This window comes from Plutella xylostella, chromosome 21 (genome assembly GCF_932276165.1).
Source record: "Plutella xylostella chromosome 21, ilPluXylo3.1, whole genome shotgun sequence".
Taxonomy (NCBI): Eukaryota; Metazoa; Arthropoda; class Insecta; order Lepidoptera; family Plutellidae; genus Plutella; species Plutella xylostella.
In genome coordinates, this window is record NC_064001.1 from 9,946,221 (window position 1) to 9,967,798 (window position 21,578).

Here is a 21,578-nt window from a genome sequence, read left to right on the forward strand (position 1 = left end):
ACTTTCTACCACGATCATCTTATCAATCTCGTAATCGATTATTGCTAGACTGGCTACGTATTAGTAAACCACAACAGTCTAATATGTAACATATCTGGGCAACTAAAACTGCACCGTTTCTTGAAGCAGCCGTGCGGTGCCCCACATCTGTCAATCACGTGTCTTAATCTGACGACGTAATAATGGATAGCACGAAAACAAGGAAGCCATTTCTGGAACCAGTAGCTTAGCTTGTTATTGGAATAGCTGCTAAGCTGCAGATAACTGGTTCAGTAGGACCAATTAGGATTGTTGTGTCAACAATAGAGTTGAAACAAGGCGATAGTGGAGTAATCTGCAGGGGAAGGTGCCAAGCCAATGAAGGTGATAGGTATTGAAACTTGTATAAAGTTTATATAAAAACCGGCCAAGTGCGAGTCGGGCTCGCGCACAAACGGTTCCGTAGCTTAAATCAACCTATCTCAAAAACTATAAGAGATACTTTGATCAAACCAAAAATCGTTGAAAGATTTAATTAGCATGCATCACCTCTATTTTTTTTAGAATTTTATACCCCGTAGTTATAAAAATAGAGGGGGGGGGACATACTTTTTACGACTTTGAGAGCTGATATCTCAAAAACCGTTCACTTTAAGAAAAATATTTTTTAGAAAACTTTATATCATTTTAAAAGACCTTTCCATTGATACCCCACACGGGTATGTACATCGAAAAAAAAAATTTCATCCCTCAGTTACATGTATGGGGGGCCCCACCCCCAATTCTTTTTTTTACTATTTAGTGTCATATTTTTGTAGCGGTTCATACAACACATATTCCCATCAAATTTCATCACTGTAGTACTTATAGTTTCCGAGTAAATCGGCTGTGACAGACGGACAGACGGACAGACGGACAGACGGACATGACGAAACTATAAGGGTTCCGTTTTTGCCATTTTGGCTACGGAACCCTAAAAAAGGGCCTGATTTCCATCTAGGGATTTTTGAACCTGCTTTGGCTTTTACGCGTTTTTGCGATCTTTGCATGAACTTTTAGTGACAAATATCTTTACCGGTTTTTTTGTGTGTTAAGAGTAACCAATACCTATAGCAGACAACATAGCGACATTATTGTCTATCGCACTACCAATTTCCTACTTTCGCGACATCACCAATGTGCAATATGAATTTTATTAAAATTATTGTATATGCTTGTAAGTATGTATACCTAAATGCAATACAATAATGACCACAGCTTTATGATTGTTTATTTATTTTTACAACTTAGGTATTTATGATGGCGTCAAGTCTAGGTGTTAATTTTATGTCTCTGTTATTGTGACTTCATTCTGTTAGGTACGCTTACAACTAGCAAGTTAGAAATACATTATACATTTTAAATGTGTTACATATTTACATGTATACGAGTAAATATATGATGTTATGGTAGATAATCTATTAAAGTACCTGGTACCCGTTCGACTAAAACATTTGTAATTAGAGTCTAAACTCCCTATGATCCTAGATTATTTCCCATGCTGGCAATAAGAAGTTAATGACACGCTAATCTATTCATAAAGTTGTGCATAGTTATTTATTATACATTATAATATTTCGTTAATTAGGTTCAAAACGACTTAGGATTAAAATTAGGTCGGTGATTCTTTCCTAATGCATAATGAGGAGCCAAATTCCGTATCTGCATACATTATCAGCTATCTAACACAGCAGTCGGCGATCCGAAAAGAAAATATCAACTATTTATGTAAAGTTTAAATAGCTGTTATTTATTAAAAGCACATAAAGATACAGACAGAATCGGCAATAAAGTCAATAGCAACGACAGTCTTGAATCGGTCCAGTGACATGCTATTATCATTTTCTAAATGTTTCCGAGATATCTTTAAATAATCGAGTATCAGAGGCTGAATGAAAGGCGAAACATCGTTTTTCGTAATCTAGTGTGACCCCCCTGCGACCGATCAACATACGATTGACATTTCAACACATGGTCTTGTTAATATGCTAATTAGTCGATCAGCAGCTTATGAATGGTGGTTAATTAAACTTGAATGGCAACGGCTGCCCAGGGGGTCGCTCTGGCTCACGAGAAACGAAGTTCAAGGACGCTACTGCGTTAATCTCGACTCTATCTCGTTGTGTCAAAACGTATCGATTGCATGATAGCTCTCGTTTGTCCGTTTCTGTCATGCTAGTTGAACCCCCCAGACGTTACCAGCGTGATATGACATTCTGTACCCGTATCATGAAAATTCGAACTAACGAATAGAATCGAATGCGAGTGCGACTATTGTCAACTTGACAGCACTTTCGAACACTTTTTACCTTTCGAATGAGTTTCGAAAAGAATGACCACAGAGTACATGATATTATTCTGACAATGACCTATGGAATGATAGCTGTCAAACTTTCGCAAATCTGTACACCGCAATACACCGCCATTTTGTTGTTGACAGGTTGACAGCACTTTCGAATAGACTATCGAATAGAATATGCTGCGGTTTTTCATGATACGGGTACTGGTCCACAGTGCGAGTATCAACAGTTTCTTGGGGAAAATAAGTTTTTGACGGAACTAGATCGGCCATTGTGAAATCAAGTTTTGAGAGAACTGTAGGGGGCCGGATGTGGCAGAGATTTAATCAAAGAAACAACACTCCCAAGATTTTAAATGTTACTACGTATACATTTCTATAAAACACAATATGTTTTGCTTAAGTTAGATAGATAGATAGTTAGATAAGGAGAAAATATACTTAAGTTGTACTTAAGTCTTCTTCTTAGCATGTCGGTGAGAAACACTAGATCTGAGTTAGGATTTATCACCGAGGTGAAAGGAAGCTTTTGTATAGATAATGTTTTAATAAACCTACGGTTGAATTTTATTGCATAAAAATCCATAGGAAAAAAGGTGAATTAAATCTCACAGGAATCCTATAAAATTTGTCTCCGCACGTTCTGACTAAAATTTATAGATCTCATTAGCCATACAATTTGTGATAATTCTTTAAATTTTTATAGTCGAACCGTATGAGTTAGTTGATTTATTTTTACGATGTGAAGAAGTCAAACTGTTCCTCGCATTGGTTTCCGAAAATTTACAGCTTTTTGATTGCCTTCGGCTATTAGTTAACCTTTAAGTATGGACGTCATTTTTTCTTAACACCAGTGCGGACGTGGAGCCTCACAGGCTCCTATATGCATACACTTTTTTTTTGAGAATTTGATATAACATTACTTTAAATTTGATTGGATATTGAATTTAAAGGATTTAGCAATAAAATAACGTGCTTATGTAATCAAATATTACTTAAAAAAATATAGAAATGTGAAAAATTCAAACTTATGGCACTTTTAAGTCCTAATTTACTGAGGCTACATTTTCTGGTATTAAAAACAGTCAAACTTATTACTAGAACAAAATTAGTCTTATTTTCTTAAAATATAATACATAAGTAACCGAAAACACAAAACACATGCTTCAGGTAACTATTATATAAAATATTGACCACAGTCTAATAGCGCCAATTTATTGGCAGTCAATGCACAGAGGTCTAGGACACTTGGAGACACACAGGCAACACAAACATAGGTATTCATCCTATGTTTTTTCGCGGGACAGATTCTACATGCTCTTGTGGACCCTTGACTGGTTTCTTGATCCTGGACACCTTCTGTGACCATAATTATCATCACCTAAAACTCGATTCATTAGTCAACCTCAGTTCTCTTGGCAATCGTCTATTTATATCACGTCTTTGCACATGAGGCACTACATGCACACGTGCTAGTTTATTTTAGAAATTACCTTTACCTTTACAAGTACCAGCATTACTTATTTTTCACATTTTGAAAAAAAAATAAAAAAAAAATCTAATCGCCCATACAAAATATATTGTATGGCAACAATGGACGTGTAGCCTGACAGGCTCCAGTCAATTTTTTGATGGTCATTACTCACGTGATATTCACCGGACGACTCAACCTCCTCCCTCATTGGTAATTTGGCAACTAAAACAAAAGCTACCGAGCCGCTCAATCGCGGGGAGCGGGGGGAAATAGGCAAAACTATGAAAACGTAAACATTAGGTAGCCTGTGAGACTCCACGTCCATACTTAAAGGTTAACTAGATTAGAGGCTGATCATTCTTGGCATACATCGTTAATCAACATTGAAATTGTAGAGATGCCTCCACTCACGACACACCTTTGTAGTTTCCGAATAGGTATTTTATTTATTTAATATATTGGAGAAAGAAACATAAAAATTTGCCTCACACATTTTTGTGTATGTTTTTATAACTTTTTGAACTGAACTTGATGCATAATGCATAATTATATACTTACATATATAGTACCTTTATAATTCAGTAAATAACTATGACTATGATTATACTCGCTACCTCTTAGTATTCTTGCCATATCGATTCAAAGTAAGAATTCAGAGTTAAACTATTATAATAATATGTGCATCTGCAAAGTGATTTCCAATTTTAGCAACCCTCTCTCGATTTAAAATACTTTGATGTTTCACTCATCTCTCTTCTCAAAGCAAAGTTGATTAGTCATAATCTTTATAACACGTTATTGTAATGGAGTGTGAAATAGCTAAGAACAGACTGAGATAACGCTAAAAGCCGAGTCTAGACGTGCTCGAGTGGCCATGCTGCTTCTGTTTCGCGGACTTTTTTGACAGATGTCACTTTAGCTGTCAACACTTTTTAGTTTTTGCCTTGCCTGCCAGTCGTTCTGTGACGGTTTTTATTCCAGCCTGTTTAGTCATCTGCAAATGGCATATTACCTCCTTTTTTAACAATAAAATTTAGCTATGTCTGCAATTTTCGTAAATCATTTATAAACATACAAAGCTATTTATTTTCTCCAAATACCAAAACTATGGAATCCATACTGCGTAACTAAGATGGAACACGCCGTCCATATCTTCTGACAAAGTTGCGTGCGGAACGTTCTACAACACAGATATTTATGTAGATGGAGCGTGAGAGAGCTAGACAAATAAAATATACCTATAATTCTAGTTTTCCGCATACCACTTCGCTATCTATGCTGCGGTTCAGGAGAAAGAGTGCTTTTAGGTAGCACGCTTCATCAAAATGTTTTGTCGGGACGTTCCTTTTGCACCGGATATTCTATCTGGTTCGTTTATTTCTTATAAAGGACAAGCTGTTCCCGCGAGCTTTGCTTCGCCTTCAAAAGATTTCCCGTGGGAATTCCGCGATAAAAAGCCTATGAGTTAATCCAGGATGTCAGCTAACTCTATACCAAATTTCATTGAAATCAGTTCGGCCTTTTGTACGTAAAGAGGTAACAAACATAATAATATTAGTAGAAAGTAGGATTTATACAAGTAAAGTCTGATTTGACAGCAGTACTTATGAACTTTGAATGGTAAATTTGCGACGATAGTAATGCAGGTGAGTCACACACGTCACGCTGGTGTGTCACCTCACAACAATCCACTATCATGTCAGAAACGCGCTCGTTTGCACGGATTTTAGATTAATGGATTAACGTCTTCAATTAGCTGATTAGTTGGTTTCAGTAAGCTCAATTAGGTACTTAAATAAATATTATATAACGTGAGCAGGATCTTAATAGTCAAATCAATCATTCTTCGCACAATCACACTATGTGGATACAATGAGCATGCTTCATACTATTTCATTATGAATTGGAATGGTTTGTATCTGCGTGCACACATAATAATTGTTGCACTAATAAACATTTTGATGTTTGAACTTTGTTTCGTTTGCAAAGTTAGTTTTGTCGGACACAAAAGGTATCCAATACAAACTACAGCCTAATGTTGGACGGCAAATTACACATTTAATCCAAGATTAATGACCAAATGGCGATTTACCTTGTTACACCAAAGAGTGGCCGCGATTAGTAATTTGTAATATTATTACAAATTCTATTGTCACGTGCTCATTTATTACCCTGACTGACAAGTTCATTAGGTCTTTTATGTGATAAATAATATTGTGGGCCGGCTGATAATTGATTCCTATTGTCACTTGAGGGTTTAAGTTTAAACGTGTCAACGGTGCTAACAGTGTAGAGTCTGTGATGACGACTGTAAAATATTTTAACTTGTAAAAGATATTATATAATATTTATTCAGTAGGTACGATATATACACTCAGAAGGAATGAAAATCTACATTTGAAGGTGTTGTCATGACATTTTTCTTCACCTTTGGATTGAAAAGAATCCGTTAGTATATTAAATATTAAATGCTAAGGTGAAAATGTAAAAAAAAACTCTCACATATAAAGCAGTAATCAACGCAACAGAAAGTAGGAACTATCTACTTAGTATTTACATGTATCGATTAATTTACCTCTCGTTTACTAGTACTACACGGATGCAGGCGAGTACTAAATTAAGTAATGTACAGCACTAAATATCCGAATACACGGGAATCGTGTGCGACTCCCACACTCTCTGTTCGCAACTAGTGTTGATTATATCTGTGGCAACCCTACGCTATTCCGTTAGCTTCATTATTCTGTCGATAAGTACTTAAAGTAGAATAATATCGATCAATTCTTGATTTTTATGGCATCAAGCAACATGAAATGGTATCGATACTATTAATGTAATCACGAGAATGAAAAAGTTCCAGTGACAGGTGGAACCTTTTCACTGCTCCCGAGTGTAGTTTTGATGTTTCTAGTCTAATAATAATTGTGTCATTTATAAATAATATTTTGCGAGTATCTATTAGCTTAAAAATAACATGTAATTAGTTGTGGTATTCTTTCTCTCTATACCTACGTATTAGTGAAATGAAGAATATATGTACCGTAACGAAATCTGAAATTGTAACGAAACTGAGTACGAAGTTTCGTAACTATTTCTCAGTTCCGTTTAAATTTCTGGTTTCTATACGGCAAATCTATTCTGCATTTCACCCTAATAGCAGAGTAAACAAGTACTTTGTTTAAAAAATATGTAGATTAATGATGTATTCTGCCTTTGTAAATAAGAATCATCACAACATTTTGAATAGTTATTAGAGAACTAATCTCATAATTTGTTTTGTGTAAATGGATTCTCACAGCAATAAGAGGAAAGTATAGTGTAAATATATTTAACTAGCGTATTCTTTTACTCACAATAATTATATTAACGTAGCAGGCAAGGTAAGTGTTGATTTGCATTCGATTATTTTATTTGTATGCAATATATTATTTTTTATGCATTGCAGTACCTACTTACTATTCAGTCGAAAACATCAAGTGTACAGCCGTCACCGCTAGGGTGACCACATTGACAACAACTGTCCACGGGAAAGTGACAATAAATTATATTTGGCCCAGGACCAAGCGGCTAATGCATGTAAAGCCACGAACGTAATCTCAGTCATATTTATCTTTATTGTTATTTATGTCAGTTTAAACACGCCTTTGCTTTGTCGGTGATATTAAATGTGTCTTTTAATTTATTGACTGTTAATTCAAGCCTTAATCCGTGCTAAGATGACAGAGTTTCGGTTTTGTGGTCAGGTCAGGAAATTGATTCCTTTTCGTAAATTTACTGCTTGCTTTTTGTGCCAATTTGCATTTTTCATTAAATTAGACAAATAAAGCTGCAAATGTGATTTAAGTCTCCAAAGTGTAGAAGTTAACATTCTAATAAGATTAAGAAATTTTGTTTGACAAATTTAGGACAGTGGGTTTTTTTATTTTATTTTTTAAATAATCATTTTGCTTTTGATATTGACGAATTATAATCAACATAAATAATCTGACTGGCTTAATCCTCCCACCATGTTGACAAACTCTAGCCTAGCTCTAATATTTACAAAGACAGCATGGTATACGTTACTTTCAAATCATGAGGTATATTATAATAGTGACCCCAAATCAAATGAAAAATCCGAAACGAAGCCATACTCATAATACCGTTTCAATAAAGTAAATAAGTTCATTTCAGTCTTTCTACAATATTTTTTCTAAGCCATTGTAGTTAATATCCAATGAAGTAAATGACTAATCAATTTTAAATAAGTATTTATTTTATTTCTTTATTCTGTGTCCTCGTCGCGTCACGTCCGCCGCCAGCCGGCGTGCATAATGCGAGCACAACAATGTTTGACATTCGATTCTTCACGCCACTCCGGGATTTAAACTCCTGAACGTAACATTCATTTTAATTCTTTTTTTGTAATAAACTGAACGTTCGCCGGTTTTGTAAGTTGACAGCTATTTAATTACGCGGGAAACTGTCCAGTTGAAGTATTTCTTAATCGGTGTCACCCTACGTGGTTAAGGTTAGTGACCTACTGACCGTTTTTACAATGTTTTTTTTTTACTAAATGGGTAGGTCTAGGTACATTTGTTGTGACTCATACTTCATACATTCTAGGCGCCGTCTGATCTTTTAACCCTATTGTTATAGAGGCATTAGCCAGACATAATTAGTCAAAACAAAGTTTAACGATGCGACGGTAAGTGTATATGAAATAATTGGTTCAAGTTCTTACGTGTGTGGAAATTGAAAATGAAAAAAATCGGTTCCTGTTATAATAGGTACCTATGTTCTAACACCAATATTTCTTATTATATACAGCATTATTATCATAGCTTATCATCGAGTTCCCTAGTTTACAAAATATTTACTAAGTACAGGAGTAACTTTATATACCTACTTTTACTATTAAATATCAATGTAACTAAAAGTTTTATGAACAATAATATTGAAACAGATTATAAATAACCATGTGTATGACGTATATAAATAATATTTTATGAATAAATGAATTGAATTATATTACCAGCTAGGTATTTAACATCAACAATTATTACTTTATAGTTAACATTTCAAAAAGCTCTACAAAAGCCTATGTCTCAATCATAACGCAATAGACACTAGAAAATTATAGCAATATGAATATTAAACCGCTCGGACAGTCCACATAACTTACGGCAAAAACTTCAACATAGCCATTAATAGCTACCCCTGAAAACCGCCCCTAGTATCCTACAAACTAAGTCTAAAGTTGTGTGAGAGAAAGCTCAGATAAATCCCGAGGTAATAAGTTATCAGTTGACAACACTACATATTCACTGACAAGTGTATTGAGACGTCGAAGGGACCAGAATAAGATAGTCGATTCAAACTAGTGTTGCCCAAAAATCGATACCAAGTGAACGTAAACAATATGTACAATATTGTACATAAAACACTTAAAATAACATTTCAGACTTAAAATCTATAATACAATAAGATTAATCAATAATTGATAAGATTAATCTATAATTGATAGTAATATAGGTATATCGATAGCTTATTTCTTATTAAAGTGCTACGAGTCCAGAACAATTCTATAATCGTATCGATAACGCGTTTTCTCCAACTATCGATAAAAAAAAACAAACACTCACGCCTTGTACTAATGTACTCCCTTGCGGGGTAGGCAGAGGTGCATTGCTGCACCCACTTTTCGCCAGTGTTATGTTAGTCCCAATGTAATAGGGATGTAATCGATAGGCTATCAATAAACAATCGATATTGGCCTATCCAGTGGCAACACTATCTCAAACGCATTCGATTAGGCGCTCGCTGGTAAGGAATGCAAGGTGCAAGTATTTGATAGTAAAAAGTAAGGTAGCAACGTTGCACGACACACTGAGCAATGTTGAAGTGTGAAGAGGAGAATCCTGTTTCTTAGGTAGACATGATTCTTCTCTCAGTAATTACAGTGAAAAATCAAATAAAAGAATAGTTAACGTATCAGAACAAAGTTTAAATTTCATAAAACAAAAGCACAGTCATCAAAATATAGGGCACAATAGGATTTGAATACAATAAATAATGAATGTCTAGACCTACCATAATAATAATAAAGTATGAGATCTGCCACAAATCCTAATATAAGAGGGAATAAATAATTTCACCCGCATTATGTATGACGGTGTTGCGAAAATTCTGCAAATATATTCTGACCACTGAGCTTTGGTCTTGGGCCATGCAACCTGCTTGGAAATCAGAGTCGTGAGCACAAGTTTCGATCCTCCGTTAACGTTGCGTATCGTCAACTGTCACTGTCAAAATGTAAGGCAAAGTTAGTTCCAAAAGTGACATTTGTTTTTTCCATATGTTAGGTGGAATTTCACCAAACGCTAAACGTATTTAGTAGCCTGTCATACGTCTGTCAGTTAGTACAAAATGTATTTAAAATTTGATTTAAATACGTTTATCGTTTGGTAAAAGTGACCCTTCGTGTAGATTCGAAAATAGTATCGAATCCTATGCTCGCGACACTGTTATACAAGTATGGTCATAAGAACTTTATTTCAGGGGTCTATCGTAGCCGGTCGAAGCAGTCAGATACCTGGTGTATGAAAGTCAGAAGTCATGTCTTACGATAGATTATTTTAATAATATGTCGTCACCAACGTCACGGTACGGTTAGGTTTTGTCATGGGAAAGGAGAATTACTGCTACTATTACAAAATGTATTGTAGGTCATATTTTGCCTTTATGGCAACCATTTGCCAATCCCCAAATCCCTTTCAAAAGCTTAACTGCTGTTGATTGGATAGGATTGGAAAGAGGCTATGCTTTATGATGAAAACCTAGCTTCTGTTACATGAAACTTAAAGTAACGCTCGTTATATCTGACAAGTAAGAAGCAGCAACGAACTTTTAAAAAAATGCAAGAACAAGATACTTTCACATGCACAGGTTGGTTTCGTCAGGGGCCGAACATGGCCGGTACACACAGATAAGGGTCTTATCTTCGGCAAACAGGATATGGGTCATCGAAGCAGCCCCTTCGAGAGACTCACTCTAGCTTCACAAAAAACGAACCAACGACAACTGTTATGGAATAGGTGCGTTGATAAAGTCGTGTTAGCGCAGCAATGCTTAAAAATTTTGATTTTTGTAAACTAGAGTGATCCTGCTGAGATTAATGTTTTCGTTCACTATTTGACGTTTGGCGGTCAAGCCTTTGACAGTTCGGGTGTCAATATACTCGTGTCTTTCAAGCGTTTACAGTGTTCACTGGCTGTAGAGGTTTTGTACACAGGGTGACGGTAAAACGTACCATTCATCAATAGGACACCTAATACGCGGTTTTTCAATGGGAGATTTTCAACCATAGCCAAACAACCATAGAAAAAAACCGATTATAGATGACTTAATACTCAACAGCACTGCATTTATTAGATTATTTTCTTAGATTTTTTAGGATATCAACATAGGGTTTGCTGTGATACAGGTAATTAATGTATCTACACTTACTTAACCAGTAGTACCTAACGTACTGCGTAATTATTTGACCATGTTAATTATTACAATTTGAAAACTTAAGACACTTATGACATAACGATCACTCAAAATCACACTTTTACTTGTTGACACAAAATTTTATCCCCTATTGACATTCAGACACGGATGTTTAGATTCTATACCTCGGTGCAGAGTGTTGCGGCAACAAAAATATTTAGTGTGTAGAGAAAACACTCACCGCTGCAACGAAGCGACAAATTGTAGGGGCCCCTTGATGTTAGGGTTTGTTTTTATTGACTTGTTTATGCAGTTAAAAGTTTGTTTTAACTTTGACGGTCGAATGGGGTAGTGGTTAGTGGCTCTGACTGCTATGCCGAAGGTTGCGGGTTCGATTCCCGGCTGGGGCAGATATTTGTTAAAAGACAGATATATGTACTCGGGTCTTGGGTGTTGATATTTATATTTAATATGTATCCATCTATGTATTCGTGTAGATATATCGATTGTCCGATACCCATAACACAGGCTCTGCCTAGCTTGGGGTCGGATGGTCGTGTGTAAGATGTCCTCACATATTATTATTATAAAAAAACTTAAACCCTTTTCGGTGTTTAAAGGTGCAGATTGCCGGCGACGAGATGGGCTTGCAGCGGGTGATGTGCCGAACCGCAACATCACTACAACTGTGAGGTTATCCTAATCCTAACTAATATCATAAATGCGAAAGTAACTGTGTCTGTCTCTCTGTCTATTATTCTTTCACGCCAAAACTATTGAACGGATTTGAATGAAATTTAGTATACGTATGGTCTAGACCCTGAGAAAGAACATAGGCTACTTTTTATCCCGGAATTCCCACGGGAAAACTTTTTAAGGCGAAGCGAAGCTCGCGGGAACAGCTAGTAGCGAAATGAATACGAAGTAACATTTACGTAGCAATTAAGTAGTGTCAAATTCAATACATTTTTAATCCGTAAATCGTTGTCAAAACTAGTTCGCGGTAGGAGTTCTGGTTTCTATGTGTAGATATTTTAATCGATGTGTCGTCGATAGTCATTTCGCTAGCCACCAAACGAATTCCACAGAAATACTAGAGGCTGAATCAAAGTCAGTCGTGTGAGAGTACCCTTAGATCTTCTATTCTCAATCATCCTATTTTCGTATGTTGTAGCTAGAATACTTATATTCTGAAAGCAACATGTTAAAAGCTTAAAGTGTTATTGAGTAAAATATCACATGCCATAGTTATCATAATAAAAGAGAAAATTATGTTTTACAATAACTCTTAGTTTATCAGTTCCTAGTACAAAGAGAGCACATTTTGACTGACACGATCACTCACATTCCTCACACATACAATGCCCTCTTGATGGGACAAATTTATCCGACCATCGTTTATTTCTCTTGTATAAATCACATGGGAGTAATGAATTTGCCCATCAATTTTGTATGAGTTAGAGATATTAATGTACTTTCTTTTTCCCATGTCTAGTTGTAGGTTGTCTGGTAAAGATTGCTATAAGCCATAAGCAATAAGGCGCCTCTTTAGACTGTTTTATTTTAAAGCTTTTGTTTTGTAATTATTGATCTTGATGGAATTAAAGTGTAGTATTGTAGTAGTAGTTATAGTTTTAATTCTAATACAATAAGATAGCAAAACAGGTGAAATTTTATAAGTGTAATAATTATGTGACTGTATTTATTTAAGAGCTCAATGCCAGGGGCACTTACTGTGTACTAACTAGTAAGCCTTGAAAGCATTGTAATCCTAATACTAACTAATACTAATATTATAAATGCGAAAGTAACTGTGTCTGTCTGTCTGTCTGTCTGTCTGTCTGTCTGTTACTCTTTCACGCCAAAACTAATCAACGGATTTGAATGAAATTTGGTATACATATGGTCTAGACTCTGAGAAAGAACATAGGCTACTTTTTATCCCGGAATTCCCACGGGAAAACTTTTTTTAAGGCGAAGCGAAGCTCGCGGGAACAGCTAGTTTTTATATGAAAAAAACATAAGTAATATAAATGATAGATAAAGTTTGCAACTCGCGCCATAATAACAATAAAATATAATCTCTTAACAGTTATAGACCTACTTAACTTCGTGAAAATAAAGAATTTTTCCCTTAACGTCGCTTCCCATAATGTCGCTTTACGTTTTACCTCAATTCCCAATACCTCGCTCCTCGCTTCACAGTGGTTCCCGGCACACCGCGCCACATTTATGGTTAGAATCAGTACTGTCAGAGTCAGAATTTTCATAAAAATTATAATAATTAGAAATACAAAACAAATAAATAATAGTTATTTTATATTTTAATTATTGTAGGTATACATATTATACATCCGTAGTCGAGCGGGCCTCAGTGATCGTAACTGATCGCTGAGGTTAAGCAACAACTGACACGGTCAGCCATTGGATGGGTGACCAATTTCAAGTGGTGCTTTTCTGGACGCTTCCGTGCTTCGGACGGCACGTTAAGCCGTGGGTCCCGGTTGCTGCTTCGGCAGCAGTCGTTAAGCCTAGTCAGAGGCCTTCGGGCGGCTTGAAAACATCTGACAGTCGGGTTGCCCACTTACCCGACAACTCTCTCAGCACAAGCTTGCTTGTGTTGGGGTCCACCAACCCGCACTTGGCCAGCGTGGTGGACTAGGCCTAAACCCTTCCTTCATTGGAAGGAGACCCGTGCCCCAGCAGTGGGGTGGGGACGTAATGGGGTCGTGATGATACATATTATATAGGTACACTTACATATCAAAACATCACAGTAAATCACTTAGGGCCACTTGCACAAACATATTAAATCTAGATTTAGTGTCAAATTTTACATAGACTGACGTTTCTTAAATCGAGATTTGACACTAAATCTAGATGTAATATGTTGGTGCAACTGGCCCTTAATTTTTTTAATATTTGTGCTTACTTTTTTGTTTGAAAAAGACTAACCATGACTGTACCATAAGTTAGCGCGACATTCTGGGACTAACAGTAAGATGAAGAGCGATGTAATGGGAATGCAGGTAAGACGTCTGTTGAGGAGCGACATTATGGGAAGCGACGTTCAGGGAAAAATTCAAAATAAATACAATCGTACAACGTATTATAACGAACCTATCGAGCATGGAAAATCAACTTCAATTTGTATGGTGCGGAGTGGTGACTCCGTACAATGGGGCGTTTACTCGCCTCTACTCGATGAGAGAACGCTAAAAAACTCGCACTTCCCATTCTGATGACGGTGGAACTCCCCAATTCCATTTTATCCGATGTTTTACTCACATGAAAGACCATAAGCCTCACTAGCCATTAAAAATGTAGCAATGTGGCGCATTATCATGCAAATTAAAATATCAAAAGTGTTGCCATCCGAAAGCTGACACGCCTCCCAATTTCCGTATTAGTAATAAAGTAATCTAATCAAGTATGGACATTCCAATGATACCACGTGATACTGGGGGTATCATGATATTTGTGTACCTAGTCGTCATGAAAATGACGATGTATTTGTGAAGATACACGTATTGAGTTTTAAGTGGTTAGGTACTGTCGGCTTCATAAGTAGTAGGTTCTTCCGCTTCAATTCAAAGGTAGTCTGGAAGAGTTTGCTACAAGCAATGCAATTAGGCAGGATTTTTGTACTGTTTTATTTTTTAAGTTTAAGTTTTGTAATATTATGTTTTTGATGCAAATAAAGTATTGTAATTGTATTTTTGTATTACTGCGGTACGTAGGTGATCTATAACTTGAGCACCTGCAACTGTAGGTACCTACATTAAAATGCAGGTACATTAAACATTAAAATGCAAGTGTTTTCGTTTCTGATTTACGACCATGTTGTAAAGTTGAATATTGTTTATTTATTAATTACGTACTTAAATGTTCTTATTCTGCATTGAACCATATTCATAAAGAAGTAATGTAGGTATATAAAGAAAATCATTTAAAAAATGTTTACATACATACAGAGCTGACAGTACTTAGGTATCCACTATAGCTTTTTCCGGCGTTATCTTCGATTGGTGCAGACTTTAATAAATATTTTAGATAAAGTGTATTTTAGATAATCACTTAGGTATTGAAAATGCCTGAAAATTTTATTTGTCTTGTTCTAGATATAAATTTGATTCGCGATTGCGTGATTACTCGCAGTTTATTGATTTTAAATTTCCCATGGAAACTTTGTGATAGTGATTGTCTGATAATATGAAAATATTTAGGATTTCTTCTCTAATAGTGCTTTATTTCTAATGCCTACAGTCTCACTTGAGAATATAAAGTTAAGTATGGAATGTCGCATGTTCACTGACACAAAAGAAGAAGTAGAAGAAGTATGGAATGCAGCACTGCGATCGGCTGAATGTCGCTGGGCATCAAATCTTTGATAAATTAAAGGACATACAAATTATTTGCCAGAAAGGGCCAGTCAGTTTAGTTTGCGAAATCATCTGATACAAAACATTTTTAAGTCAGCAACAAAGTAAGACGAAAGGAAATCGCATAGAATTATGTATTTTTTGTAGGCAGTTATGTATTTTAATTAGTAAGCTAGCAAAACAAAGGGCAGTTTAGACTGAAGTGTTTGCGGGCGGCCGGCCTGGGCACTACACGTTTCATATTAATATTTTGTGTTAAGAACAAGCTTAGCTTAGCCTTAAATAACTCTAGCTAGTGAAACTTGAAATCCTAACTAATATTATAGACCCTGAAAAAGAACAAAGGCTACTTTTTATCCCGGAACTCCCACGGGAAAACTTTTTAAGGCGAAGCGAAGCTCACAGGACCAGCTAGTAAGTAATAATCATGTTTTTTTTTATAATTTATTTTATTATTTCACAAAAAATACACAATCAATTTTATATAGTAAATCTCCCAAACTACAATATAGTTTAGCGGGAGGGGACTCGCTTATGTTTAATTGCAGTCGAGTGAGAGCCTCGATATGTAGGGACGCGTCGGGGAGTTCACTCCAGCTTACGTATAACGAAAATTGGGAGCGCTATTAACCACGACTCCATCTGAATGTCTCTTTGTCAATCTACATTGACCCTTTAAGCACCAGGACATAAGGTAAGACAAGGACTAAATTTAATGGTGGTGTGATATCTCCAATCTGGTTGCCAACCGTAGAGATAAAGGGAAAAACCCTCAAGTCTCGGAAGAGACCTATGTCCTGCAGAGCCCTAATTTCAACCTAAGTGTCTAATATAAATATAACTCAAATTATTATAAAATAATATGCCTATCAGATATCGAAGATCTTTTAGGATAATGCACCAATCAGATCAAAAGTCTAGACAAGAATGATTCAACACTTTCTTTATTAACTAGCCTGCTAAATTGGCGCCAGGGGGAAATATAACTTTTTTAAAGCGTTTTCCCAAACAAAACTTTAATCTGGCACTAAATATCTATAATATTAATGTTAATGCCAAAATAAATGACAAAAAAACGCTACTAAGAAAACTGTAGGAAGGAAAGTAGGAAAAAAAGTATTGATGAAAATTACTGACACAAATTTCCAAACGAAGAATGTCGAAATGCATCTTAAGGTTAACTAGAAAATGCTATATAAGCTTTAAGTACACCTATCACCTATACAATATAAATTTTATTGTGTGCATTATTTATAATAATAATAATTTTAACATGCACACACAGCCCGTGTATGTATGACACAAGACTGGTGGGTCACATAATCTCTACCCTTAGCAGACGCCTGAGATATCATGCAGCAGTAACATTTAACACTCAAGACCAAAGTAGACATATTTGTCTTAAAAAAATATCTGCCGTATCCGGGAAACGATCCCGGGACCAAAGCATTTTTGAAACGTCAAGAAACATACATACAGACGAGTCGACAACCTCCTCATTTTTCGATTTCGGTTTAAAAAGGATAGTGATTTCAACATTGACACCCATTTGGAGTGTTCGTCCGTGGGCACCCTTACTCTAGTTGGGTACTGGATGTAGGTACCGGTAGTAGGTTAAGGTTAACTTTATTTATAGTTCTATTAGACTAGTAGGGCCCTTTAACCGGATGGCCTGTATCAAGTCTAATAATATCTAGCCCTACCTATAGGGATTCTAAACTCTTTTTCGTATGTCAACTCTTGTTGTAATTTTTTCAATGTTATAATTATTATTAACCTTTAAGTATGGACGTCATTTTTTCTTAACACCAGTGCGGACGTGGAGCCTCACAGGCTCCTATATGCATACACTTTTTTTTGAGAATTTGATATAAGATTACTTTAAAACTGATTGGATATTGAATTTAAAGGATTTAGCAATAAAATAACGTGCTTATGTAATCAAATATTATTTAAAAAAATATAGAAATGTGAAAAATTCAAACTTATGGCACTTTTAAGTCCTAATTTACTGAGGCTACATTTTCTGATATTAAAAACTGTCAAACTTATTACTATAACATAATTAGTCTTATTTTCTTAAAATATAATACATAAGTAACCGAAAACACAAAACAACTGCTTCAGGTAACTGTTATATAAAATATTGACCACAGTCTAATAGCGCCAATTTATTGGCAGTCAATGCACAGAGGTCTAGAACACTTGGAGACACACAGGCAACACAAACATAGGTATTCATCCTATGTTTTTTCGCGGGACAGATTCTACATGCTCTTGTGAACCCTTGACTGGTTTCTTGATCCTGGACACCTTCTGTGACTATAATTATCATCACCTAAAACTCGATTCATTAGTCAACCTCAGTTCTTTTGGCAATCGTCTATTTATATCACGTCTTTGCACATGAGACACTACATGCACACGTGCTAGTTTTTTTTAGCCTTTAGTTTTTTTTTCTTTACCTTTAGAAGTACCAGCATTACTTATTTTTCACATTTTGAAAAAAAAACCGGCCAAGTGCGAGTCGGGCTCGCGCACAAAGGGTTCCGTAGCAGCAAAATTACAGTTAAATCAACCTATCTCAAAAACTATAAGAGATACTTTGATCAAACCAAAAATCGTTGAAAGAGTTAATTAGCATGCATCACCTCTATTTTTTTTAGAATTTTATACCCCGTAGTTATAAAAATAGAGGGGGGGGGACATACTTTTTACGACTTTGAGAGCTGATATCTCAAAAACCGTTCACTTTAAGAAAAATGTTTTTTAGAAAACTTTATATCATTTTAAAAGACCTTTCCATTGATACCCCACACTGGTATGTACATCGAAAAAAAAAATTTCATCCCTCAGTTACATGTATGGGGGGCCCCACCCCCAATTCTTTTTTTTACTATTTAGTGTCATATTTTTGTAGCGGTTCATACAACACATATTCCCATCAAATTTCATCACTGTAGTACTTATAGTTTCCGAGTAAATCGGCTGTGACAGACGGACAGACGGACAGACGGACAGACGGACATGACGAAACTATAAGGGTTCCGTTTTTGCCATTTTGGCTACGGAACCCTAAAAATCTAAAAAAAACATAATCGCCCATACAAAATATATTGTATGACAACAATGGACGTGTAGCCTGACAGGCTCCAGTCAATTTTTTGATGGTCATTACTCACGTGATATTCACCGGACGACTCAACCTCCTCCCTCATTGGTAATTTGGCAGCTAAAACAAAAGCTACTGAGCCGCTCAATCGCGGGGAGCGGGGGGAAATAGGCAAAACTATGAAAACGTAAACATTAGGTAGCCTGTGAGACTCCACGTCCATACTTAAAGGTTAAGCTACGGCTACGGACCAACGATCGAAATCAGGTTACAGTTACTTTGTAAATCTTAGAATTTATACTGAACGGAAACAAACTTGCAAATTTTTCAGTCTTTCAAATATTTTGGGGACTACATGTACGAAGTTTCGCTCGAAACAAGCCCAATTGTTGACGTAAATAAAATGATAATAATATGTAGGGCGTTATAAGCTCTTGTTATAACTTAAAATTATAATAAGATACTCATAATTATGTTTTAAGTGTTTCGTTGTCAGACTACGGAATGAAATTATTATGATTAAACATTTAAATGCCACCAATAAACTATTTCAAACTCTTGTTTTCCAGCGGTTGTGCAGATAATTTAAATGCAGATTAAACGTGTTGACAATATATTAGTAAAACTTACCATTTTAATTGCCATGAGCAAAATTAGTATTGTCCAAGGTCTTGAATAAATCATACATAAAATTTGAGGTCAACACTTCCGTCCATTTGAAAACGTCTTAGACCTTACACACTTCTGAGCAACTTCGTAAATTACCAGAACTTTTCATCATTCTGCTCACTCTTATGAAAATCACGAAAGTACATTAACGAAACGGAAACTAATTATAACACAATTTAACAAAAGAAACAAAAATCATTTTCAAACGCCACTGTGAAAACTTTTTCTTAAAATTTAAATTTTATTCTGCGCCCGCGCTTTTCGTAACCATAGACTATCGCTTGTTTTTTTTTTTCACAAGCGTCTACCGCAGGCCACGCGTCGTGCTATACTGCCAAGTAGACTGGAAGCTCGCCTGCTTTGAATATGTATTCATTTTGAGTGACGGCCTGATCGGAATGCTGCCTGGCGGCGATGATGGGGTGACGTTTGCACCGTTTATGAAAATTGAGCTGAATTTTCACGCGCGTCGTTTGCTGTCGCTACGTTTAGTAGAAGATTGATTGATGACTTTGATGACGATATACTGAGAGTTTAGAGTTATTAAATCATTCCTATTAATTTGTCTTATTATCGTTTTGCAAGCATTTTAACTTTTACATTTGTTAACTTAACTTAGATAATTATAACAGTTACATAATTACTATTTTAGAGTATGTCAGAAAATAGAATTTTCAAATTTTGTAGAAAAATAATGTTCAGGATGACCCCCTCATTCACCCTCTTTCGTACCTATATCACTGCACTTTTGCAACCACCTGTACTTATATTACATAGTTATATTTTTTATTGCAGTACGTACCTAGAATGGTTTGCCACAATTCGCAAATTCTCAGTTTAATCCAGTTTCACCTTATCTCTTAACATTACGGTCAATTTAGCTTGTCCCGTGGAGCCCTTCCGGTGCATTTTGATGAAATCTGATGAGTATGATGACTGATGATGATGACTTTGTCTCTTTGTGACATTCATGTTGCTTTGATCCACCTAGAACTTGTATTTACAACCTTGGGAGCTTGCCACGGGTTTTATATCCAGATTCTTGCAGTGGTTATATAAGATAGCTGGATCACTTTGAAACACTTATGTCGTTATTTTTTAGTGACTCTAGGGTACTAATTCTCATACTACAATACTCTTCGTCTGCAATATTGAAGTTACGATTAAGACGGTATAAGCGCCTAATATAAACAACTAAAAAACTGTAAACAAATATTTTGATCAAATTCTAAAATAGCTAACAAAAAAATGAGGTCATAATTTGGTGTCCAAATTTTGTAAGTGGAACTGTTTCATTGCTCTTGCGTGTCCTTTACTAGTGGAATATATATTCTGGCTAGTTAACTAGTGTTTTATCTGTGTGAACTCAACACAGTAGGAAGCGAGCGCGATCGTGCAAACACGGCCGCGGGCGGTGAAATGGACCGGAGAACTGACCGATAAGAGAAAACTTAGATTTACACCGCCCGTCGCCATTTCAGCTGTAATAAGCTCAATTTACGAATGATTTATCTCGCTTATTATTGCTGTAACCTATCCAAGGTTTACATTTATTTATTATCTGTTTATCCAATAGATACGTAATCGTTACCATTGGCCTCAAGTTTCATTATGCGCCACTGCATGTAGGACCTACTTAGGTAGGTGCCCAATACCCATATAATCTCCATAGAATATTGCTACAAAATGTGAGGAAACCTGCGTATGTATACAGATCCTAGACGTGTGCTCTAATTGTTTTCAGTCGAGAACCTATGCATTTCACAAGAAAAACGATTGCCTTAGTACAGAAAGTAAGTAGTTATTCGTAGTTGATGCATATTTTTTAAAGCAATACTGTAACCACGATTCAAATAAGTGATGCTGACAAGCATCTTTCTAATACGCGACAGCATCGCTACACGTGAGAGCTCTATTATGTACCTCCCTATCCTTACTAATATTATAAATGCGAAAGTATCTGTGTATGTCTGTCTGTCTGTCTGTCTGTCTGTCTGTTACTCTTTCACGCCAAAACTACTGAAGGGATTTGAATGAAATTTGGCATACATAGGGTCTAGACCCTGGGAAAAAACATAGGCTACTTTTTATCCCGGAATTCCCACGGGAAAACTATTTAGGGCGAAGCGAAGCGCGCGGGAACAGCTAGTA

General features: G+C 35.9%; 1 protein-coding gene and 1 long non-coding RNA gene across 5 annotated transcripts in view; both read right to left on the bottom strand.

Annotated features, from left to right (window-relative positions):
* The window catches only part of LOC105388630, a 152,091-nt gene that overhangs the window by 8,143 nt on the left and 122,370 nt on the right, over positions 1-21,578 (bottom strand). Inside the window, exon 1 of one of the 4 annotated variants that reach the window (XM_038116058.2) lies at positions 19,389-19,801. The exons of the other annotated variants lie outside the window; for them this stretch is intronic. Within the exon in view, the coding sequence (XP_037971986.1) occupies positions 19,389-19,442 (54 nt within the window). The 5' untranslated portion in view covers positions 19,443-19,801. Of the gene's footprint in view, positions 1-19,388; positions 19,802-21,578 lie in introns of those variants that run through there. 4 annotated transcript variants of the gene reach the window in all.
* Positions 2,878-4,300, bottom strand: LOC125490236. Its single transcript, XR_007267559.1, has 2 exons — positions 4,131-4,300; positions 2,878-3,136 (listed from the first exon to the last, which is right to left on the bottom strand). It is a non-coding gene; the product is annotated as an uncharacterized LOC125490236 (long non-coding RNA).